Genomic DNA, 9,711 nt, shown 5'->3' on the forward strand with positions numbered 1-9,711 from the left:
TGTCCAGACAACCCCGCACTGTCTTCCTGGTTCCCTTGACATCAGAAAGCCCACCTATCACACTCGCTACAAGAGTTTTCGAACAATGCCACGGCCAAGGTGTTAGTGCTCTAGTTGTTCCTTCACCGGCCTGTGTGATACCAACTCAGTCGTTGCCAAAGATGCATATTAGCTGCTCTATTTGTAACCAAACATTCCACAGGCCAGAGCATCTCACGCGTCATTTTCGCATACATACACACGAAAAGCCATACAGATGCTCCTTTTGCGAAAAACGGTTTTCCCGACTGTAAGTTATCTTCTAAGTATTGGAGATGACATCTAACCAAAATCGGTGATGTCTTGACCCGTCACAAGGCATCACATGAGCAGCAAAACGAAGTGTCAGCAACACCTGTTTCTTCCAGAGCATGTAAGCAGTGTGCGCTTGATCGCGTTCGCTGTTCACGGAGTTTACCATGCAAGAGATGCTCGAGTCGCAACTTGCCATGTTGCTACCCTGCCTCAGGTAGAGCAGTTTCACGAGGCAATACCAGCGAGCGGAGAGGAATGCAGTCGGCCGAACCCGAAAACTTGGGTTCAAGCGCCTTGCTAGGAATGGCCCATGAAACTGTTGCAGTCGACAGCGCAGTAGAGATTCCGTCAAGTGACGGTACTGCAATGCGTCGGGATGACGCAGCTCCTGGTGAACCTGGAGAGGAGAATGGCATCTGGGGTGCGTCATTGGGTGACGTTGTTACGCTTTACGACGTTGACCTTCCCGATCTTGGCCCATTAGGCATCAATTGGATCTCGCCTGGATATCAGTACGATATTGACTGGAACATGTTACCCAACAATGGCACTGGGAAGTCCCCACTTGACCCGCGCGGACAACAAACACCAGACGCCATTATCCCAACGACACATGACATGGATCACGGTTTCCGCCAGCAAACACACCAACCTACCTCTTTGGTGATTGAAACTTCAAGTTGCGACAGCGCGCAGAGCACGCAAACGCCTCTCACCGCTAGTGCAGAATACTATGTTAACGGCGATGGCTCACGTGCGCCATTCAGAGGCCGATATCATGATCGTGGCTCACTTACTATTGATCAGACGCTACCGACCGGTCTCAAGATAAGCAATGCACCGGAAACAGTTTACCCATCCTGCTCATCTACACTATGCTCTGAAGAAGCGTACAGTACATTGCGTGACACGCTCAGACACCACGGGCTTGATTCGAACGAATCAGGCGTCGAATCGGCGGCATTCCCTACTTATTCGCAAATTGAGCGCTACGTGCAGCAGTACTTTGCCCGCTTCAACCCGGTCTTTCCTTTCTTGCGTAAAGCAACTTTCGAAGAAGGAAGTCCCCAGAGATGGCTGCTTCTCCTTGCTGTTGCTGCCATAGGGTCCAGATTCGTTCCCGGATCGCAAGATTCATATAATATCCTCTCGGGAAGGCTAGACGCTGCGCTTGATCATTGCAAAAATGGGAGTTACTTCGCATTCAACAATTTTATCGACAGTGATTTATACGTACCTAGTGGAAATCTGCTGGCAACCAGTCCCGCTGATATTCAAATTTTGCAAGCTGGTATACTGCACCTTGTTTGCCTACTGCAGTCAGGAAGGCAGGGATCCATGGACAAGGCACTAAGAGTGCGTCATGATCTTGTCAATAGCTGTCGCTCCCTAAAACTCCTCGAACCAAACTCCTCGAACAGTGGTGTCCTCTCTTCGTGCACGTCTCCTGGCTCACCAGGCTGGTTGAGAAACGAAGCGAGAATCCGGACTGGGATCTCGCTCTGGGTGTGTAGCATCAACTTTTCATCACTGATCTTATCAGCTGACTGAAGTAGTTGTTCGACTGTTCAATGATGTACGAATTTGGAATTCGACCTTTGTTGAACATTGATGATGTGAGAACCAAACTGCCATCATGCGAAGACATATGGCAGGGCAGCTTGCAGAATCGTCCAGAGCATGGGTTTCCCCAATCTATGACATTGAATGAGGCCCTTGAGGTTCTTTATATGGAGAAGAGATTACCCATGGGTCTTAACGATTTCAGTGTGGGACTACTGATACACGCAATCTACCGCCATACAAAGGATATGCTGACGGCAAGTCGACTGAGATCGTGGGTTCCTTCAGCGATGGCAGAACATCGAAGCGCCAGTCAACACAACCGTCCACCTTCGGACTGGCTCCCTTCGACTCAGATAGGTTCCAAGTGGCGCAACAGTGCTTGCGACTCCTTGGACATATTGCACTGGCATGCCAACAGCAAAGTAGCAACATCCTCTGGGTTTGAACACCACACAATCTTGCAACTGCACCTCGCACGTATCACAATACTCACGCCTACTGGTTGCATTCAATCTTTGGCAAGGAGTCTGACAGATATTACTCAGTACGGAGCTCAGACTGAAAGCCGGATATGTCTAGACCGCGCACGAAATGAGTTAATGCAGTGGGTCGTTGAAGATAGATATAAGACCAGACTTGCTGTGATTCACTGTGCTGCGCTTTACTGGCATGTACGAAGGTACAGTCGAGACAGTGTGCAAGAGCCCTACGCCATTTATATCGCAACCCTTACTTTGTGGTCGTTCTGCGTGACCATGCAACTACCAGAAGTTTCTGAGGCTATTTTCAACGACAGAGATGGTGTTCCAGAGCCAAGCTTCTGCCACCTGGACCGACCCTTGGATGATGAACTGGTACAGCTGTTCGTACGCGTTGGTCATAGGATGTGTCCCAACATCTCGAGGGTTGGCAATATCCTCGATCCCCAAGCTGCCCCCAATATTCTTCGAGAAGGACAGAGCCTGCTTCTGGCAGGGTCACGAGCATGTAGCAACACGGACTATACAGCGCCACAGTTTACATGGGGTGTTGAGGAGTGCTATGTAAAGTCATTGAGTGGGATACTCGAGACCATGTCGCGTGCGGAGAGGAATCGCACGAACCAGAGCTCTCTCATCTTCCCTTGGTGCTTGGCGATGGCCTGAGAATATTGATCGTGCGCGTTCTTCCCCATTAGTACCGATGGATCAACATAAAGGTTAAATTCAGGCGCTGTTCTGACACAGACAAAAGTTTAAGTTCGAAGCCAACTTCCTTCGTAATCGAAACCCCAATGCATGGAGATCTTTTTCCTGCGCACTCGAAATCCCCGACAATTGTCTCGTAATCGAAATGAATTGCCATCCCATTAGTTCATACTGCCAAAAAGTGGAGACTGTATTGCGAAACTCTGGGCGGATTGCCCACCGGGGTTGGTCGGCCCCTCCGTAGCTCGTGTCACCTGGTTCGCCAACGTCTCCCCTGCTTCTCCACATGTAACCCCAGACGGGTTTTACCCCAGATTATCAGGCTTTTGCTCCGGTGGGGTGCCTGGGGTTAGATTGAAGAACGAGACTGCGCAATGTTACTCTCCCTCGATAACGCAACTATATACTCCTGCTTATCATTACTTGCATGGATTTCAAGTCGGTCATCTTCTCTGTTGTACTATACAGTTGCGCTCAACAACATTGAGTGTTCTCATGTCTACCCTAACTAAGAACGAAGTTATCCATGATGAGCACGATGAAGGATTTCATCAAGCCAGGCAGGCGGCTGAGGACGAGCATGATCTTACACCTTTGCAAGCCCTCCGCCTTCACCCCAAATCGGTGATGTGGTCCGTCTTATTATCGACCTGTATCATCATGGAAGGCTACGACATCGTCCTCATCTACTCGTTCTTCGCCCAGCCAGCCTTCGCTCGTCGGTACGGTCAATGCGATTCTAGCGGAGCCTGTCAGATTACGGCCTCCTGGCAAGCTGGACTTGGTAACGCTGTTGGGTGTGGGACTATCATCGGTGCTTTTGCCAATGGACACTTCTGCCACAGATATGGCTACCGCCCGGTCCTTCTCACTTCTTTGGCCTTCATCTGTGGTTTCATCGCCATCTCGTTCTCCGCGCCCAATTTGCCTGTTTTACTTGTAGGCCAATTTCTCTGCGGTATACCATGGGTAAGTGCTCATTCGAGAGAGCTTGGAGCTTTCACCAATGCTTACAGGGCGTTTTTGCAACTATGGCACCTGCCTATGCGAGCGAGGTTTGCCCCTTGGCCTTGCGGGGATATCTCGCCGTATATGTCAATCTCTGTTGGGGTCTCGGACAACTCATCTCTGCAGGTGTACAGTCGGCATTCTCTGGTGGTACCAGCCAATGGGCATATCGCATTCCGTTTGCCATTCAGTGGGTATGGCCCATTCCGCTCTTCCTGGTACTCTTCTTCGCTCCCGAGTCACCGTGGCACTACGTCCGTAAAGGCGACCTTGGAATGGCAGAAAAGATGTTGAAACGTCTTTCTTCACCGTCCCAGCTAGACTCAATCAAGCAGAAGGTCGCAATGATGGTCCGTACAAACGAGCTGGAAGTGTCGCTTAGCGAGGATACGTCTTACTTCCAATGCTTCAAGGGCATAGACCTGCGTCGAACCGAGATTGCTTGCATGGCTTTTGCCGCTCAGCCCTTCTGCGGCTCAGCCATGGGCGGCACCCCAACATACTTTTTCGTTCAGGCCGGTCTTCCCAGCAGCATTTCTTTCAAGATGTCTATTGGTGGTCTGGGCATTGCATCAATTGGCACGATCGCATCCTGGTTTCTCATGTCCTACTGCGGCCGTCGAACCATCTACCTTTGGGGCTTAGGTGGACTTACCGCGATTCTTGTAACTGTCGGCGCTATAAGTGCTGGTGACGGCAGATCATCACAAGGAAACTATGCTCAAGCTGGTCTGATGGTTGGGTGGCTCGCGATCTATTATCTCACCGTTGGACCAATGTGTTACGCCATCATCACCGAGGTATCCTCCACTCGATTACGTAGCAAGAGTGTTTGCCTCAGCCGCATAGTCTACTACATCGCGCAGATCATCAGCAACGTCATCAATCCTTACATGCTCAACCCAACAGCTGGTAACTGGAAGGGGAAAACAGGATTTTTCTGGGGTGGCTTTGCATTCCTCTTCTTTATCTGGACCTTTTTCCGCCTACCTGAGACCAAAGGACGCACTTTCGAGGAGATCGACATATTGTTCGCACAAGGTGTCCGAGCTAGGGACTTCAAGAGCTATGAGGTAAATGCGTACACCGACACAGCCATTAAGAAGGACGCTTTGACCCAGCGACCCTGATCTCATATTCATCTGTCAACCTCAAACCAAAAATAGACCTTGGCCTTTCTCATATCTTGGTCTTGCTGTAGTAAGCTTTTTCTAATCACCGCAAATGCTGAGACAGAGCTGCGTCATTCCCAGCTTCTTCTCACCGAAAATTCCTAGGGTGAATGCAAACTGAATTTCTTTATTTCATTAACCGCACTGATCTGGTCAAAGCGCGAGTTAGAAAGAATGTGAAAGTTTGGAGGGAATTGCTGGGCAGCTTGGATGACAATCGCTATCTTGAAAGACCTCTTTCACTCTAAGCATCCACGATAGCATTTCTGACTGGTTTTGGTATCATGAAACAGCGTTAATATGAACATATACGTGATGAGTGATGACGGTGCACTATTCTGCGAACGTGACAGCACTTTGTTATTTAAGTCAAATTCTCGCAGCCCGAGGTAGCAGCTGGAATCAGGACTTTCTTGAAACTGCAGGGCGTGTCTGCGATTTCGTGCTAAATTACCTGGTTAATCAGAATTTAAATATGATATAGGATTTACAAAATAGTAAGAAAGAACGCTAAGTTAGAAGTAGATGCGCTATATATCCCTATACCTACCTTCTATTTCCATAGACTTAGTCTCTGCTAAAAACCTAATAACATGAGTCCTAAGTAGTTCCCCGTCCCCTTGAAATGCCCTGACAAAGTACACGGCTGAACTTCCTAGGGTTTATATCCATGTTTTCATATACCAGCACCTAGACTGAAATAGAAGTGCACAACTCTCTGTGCAGCTGTTTATACACTTATTACGAGAGAAATCATGCCAAAGTTGCCCGAGCGCGTCATCATCGGATTGTTTCTCCGAAAAAGCACAGATATCAAGTATCACCTACCACGCAGCAGGGGAAGTATCGATAGTGGACCAGCTATACGAGCTTCTCCGGGAAATGTCGGCGTAACTTGAAATAGCTCTGTTCCAGCCCAGCAAATTCGCTCTCATCACCGGCCTGGCTATCATAATTGATACTCTAGATCTTCGAGGTTTACGTAGATAGGTTCAGTTCTAGCCTTTACTACCGCTCTACTATGAATCTTCTTGTACCAGTGGATAAGGGTAACACTAGAATTCTATGGTAGCTCCGCGATAGTATCGCGGAGTTATCTGAGGGGTGTTTATCTTCCTATAAGAGCAGCTGGCCTTTTACGTAACTCTAGTGTTATCATCATCGAGTAATGTAGGGACATGGTTTCTCCATATTTACCTAAATCAAAACCAAGTAATCTCACGGCTCTGATGTTCATAGAGATATTTGACACCCCATTTCTATAGGGAAGTCCCAAATCCTTACATAGCCTTCACCCCATCTACCAGCCTATACTTAAACCACGAATGATGACATGCATAGATGTATATCACTTGGGTTATTAGGTACCTAAGTTTAAATAAAGGAGAAAATCACGCAACAACATGAACTATCGCAGAAGACCCGAGTTTAACAATAAGCAGAAACTCATGACATGCACTCTCTCAAGTCCCCCACACTATAAGAACCCATTCTTGCTCTCACTCTAAACGTCCTCTCTACCAAACCATCACCATCACTACTATCAACTTCACTTCTCTTCCACTCCAACTCAACCCGTCTCTTTTACATTTTTCAAGAATGCGCTTCTTCGCCTTTTTTTTACCTTCGCTCTAGCAGGCCTCGCCTCCACCGCCCCCACCGCACACGAACAGCCGGAACAACACCTCCAACAAGAATCAAGGGACGTCAACGACCCCAGATACGTCATGGGCTGCGATGCGGGATACTGTGGCTGCTACAAGAATTGCTGGTCGACAAAGTGTATTGTGGACTGCAGATGGGGATTTTGTGCGAAGACGTGGCCGAGGGGGACGAAATATCCGCCGGTGTGCACGGGTTTGGGGCGATGATGACGGGGAGATGGGGGTTTGCGATACGGATGCATCGAGAAGGAGGACTGGAGGTGGTGTGTTGAGGTGGTTTTGATACGGATTAATACAAATACTTATCAGTGTCTTCTTGTTTGATTGTTATCCTGCTTGTCGCGTGGAATGAACATGACCATTGAACGTGGTTTTGTCATAGAAGGAATTCGACATGTTCACCTTCAAGACACCAGGTCCAGCAGTAACCCTTGTTCTGCTTACCAGGAGATAGCCTTGAGCATACGAGAACGATTTTAATGCTTGTTAGGTTTGAGATATAGGGGCCATCAAATAAGGTTGATTGGCTTGAACGCCAATGTTGTTTCAGTGGTGTACTGGGTCCCTCACTGAATACCGTACACTCCTGAACGGATAGCGGAACAATAAGTAGCGCTTGTACATACTTTTGGAAAGCGACACTAGAGTGGGACATCGAGGTTACTTTCTTCCACAACGTTATCAATACTGATCATATAGCGGATACATCATTGGTTGAGTAGAGCAGACAATTTGCTGACTGAAATGAAATGAAGGGTCAGGGTGAAATTTTGGGGCACCCAAGATGTGAGAAGAATTTGACGACTTTTTATAGATTGAACATCATGGTTTGAATGCAGTATGAAATATGATTTGAATTAACTGAAATGTATTGACGATCTAAGGTGGTATACAGGTAGGGATAGGGGCATGGTAGGGTTGCCAAGCGTTGGGTAGAGGTAGGGTAGGGGTTGGACTTATGTAAGACTCTACCTTACCTCTACCCAACGCTTGGCAACCCTACCATGCCCCTACCCGCTGCCCGCGCGGCCACTACCATATCCTTACCATACCTCGTGGTAGGGAGTACTCATTCACTAGCGCATGTCGATTATCAGCAAGGTGATTTAACAGAAGACTCAGTCATACTATCTGATGAGGAGTGAAATCACAAGTCTTCTCAAGCTATACTAGCTGACTTTGTGAAGTTTGTTATTCGCGATATCTGCCGGCTGACCCATGGGAGCCCCACCAGATCGTGTGGACCATCATTTGTGGTTATGTTTAATTCATCATCCCAAGTTTTGATAGGATCAACAAAAAGAAACACAGGTACTGTTAAGCTTTCTCTTCATACGCGTAGGGCTCATGGATTGAGAATTCGTTTATCCGAGTAAACTAAAAGAACTATCTGGCCTCACGAAGCGTAATAAAAGTAATCATACGTCAGTCTATAATACTCTTCACGCGGCTATTCAGGTGTAAGCACCGTGGTCACGATGCAAGCTGGACTGACAGGTAACAACCATTATAGTACGGAAAATCATGCAATATGTTATATATACGTCATGGAAGTAGCTGTCTTCATTTTTTTGGACATGGGTAAGCTGGCAAACGCTGCTTTGATCCCATTATTTCAACGCAGAGAGCGAGATATCCACTGTCTCAGAAATGTATATCCTCATACATACATTGCCTTACTCTTCTTCATTATAAATTGGGAGGAGAATAACTAGGTGTAAAGTTTTCAAAATGAGGAAATTGAAGGAAAAAAACAGCTCGAGTTGATGATGGGTCTGATTGTGGGGCTCCTTACAGGTATGTATGTATACGCGATGAGTACCGTGCGTTCGGAAAAGAGAATACTTTCGCTTTCGTCAAAGGTGTCCACCGATCATCCCGGAGATAAACAGAAATGCCGTTGCCAAGTAGAACATCCATGACATCCGGTACAATCTATACCGTGAGATCTCAACATGTATATAATCGCCACGTGCTTTCTGCGTCAGTTACCTGGATGCCGGTACTGGGGTCCGCCAATCATCATCTCTAGATACATACGCAGAAGCATTTCAACCAACTGCTCAAAAATACGAACAGTGAAGCCGGCACTCGCCCCTCGTGTTGTGTTGTGGGGTTGGTCCCCTGTATGCGGGAATACGCGTTGGCCTTGGCGTGCATGGGGTTTCCTGACGCCATTCTTGAGAAATTGACGTGAACACCACACCCCCATCAATAACGCCGCCTTCCAGCAACTAATGAAGACTCTAATCAAGCCCATCCAGGAAAACATGTCCAGCTTTCATCCCACAATTGTGATCCTGCATTGCGCTATCTCGGGGGGTTACCTTGAGTGGCTAGCAGATTGTGGTGGTTACAGTGTAGGGTATACATATGGAGGGTTTAGTTCGGTATTGAAGCCACCGATCCCATAGCACCGGCGTCTCTTGAGCTGCCAGACTGCTGCCGAGCCGTGCGTGACGCCATGACTGTCACTGAATGGCAGATCTCGGTTCTGAAGGCAGTGGATTCACAGATAAGAACGACGATGCCCAATCACAGTCCTTCTTGTGTCACTTGGGTACAATTTTCCGGCGCTCCTTGGCCGATTGTAGCTTCGGCAAAGTGATACGTCTGGATCGCTCGAACATGTTGTCAATTCCTGTTGATGTTGCGACATCGTGGCGGCGTCTTGAAGAGAAATGTTTTCGTGTAGGTTAAATACAGTGCCCCGGAGATGCTCGGAGACACCAGATGTGAGTCCCAGAACCCTGATTTCTGTTTGTCAATTGTATTCAGCTGCATCTCTTTTTGGTTACTTTTTCTTAGCCAACAGGCACG

General features: G+C 47.8%; 2 protein-coding genes across 2 annotated transcripts; both read left to right on the forward strand.

Moving 5' to 3' along the window:
• Nucleotides 1–660: 660 nt before the first annotated feature.
• COCVIDRAFT_86610 (hypothetical protein) lies at nucleotides 661–3,005 on the forward strand (the record flags this gene model as incomplete). The annotated part of the gene is made up of 2 exons (XM_014706025.1): nucleotides 661–1,800; nucleotides 1,851–3,005. 2 exons carry the CDS (start codon nucleotides 661–663, stop codon nucleotides 3,003–3,005), a joined length of 2,295 nt encoding a protein of 764 aa, XP_014561511.1.
• A 537-nt stretch (nucleotides 3,006–3,542) lies between these two features.
• On the forward strand, nucleotides 3,543–5,185 carry COCVIDRAFT_86536 (hypothetical protein; the record flags this gene model as incomplete). Its single annotated transcript, XM_014706026.1, has 2 exons — nucleotides 3,543–4,016; nucleotides 4,064–5,185. 2 exons carry the CDS (start codon nucleotides 3,543–3,545, stop codon nucleotides 5,183–5,185), a joined length of 1,596 nt encoding a protein of 531 aa, XP_014561512.1.
• Between the last annotated feature and the right edge of the window lie 4,526 nt (nucleotides 5,186–9,711).

Source organism: Bipolaris victoriae, assembly GCF_000527765.1.
Source record: "Bipolaris victoriae FI3 unplaced genomic scaffold scaffold_5, whole genome shotgun sequence".
Classification (NCBI taxonomy): Eukaryota; Fungi; Ascomycota; class Dothideomycetes; order Pleosporales; family Pleosporaceae; genus Bipolaris; species Bipolaris victoriae.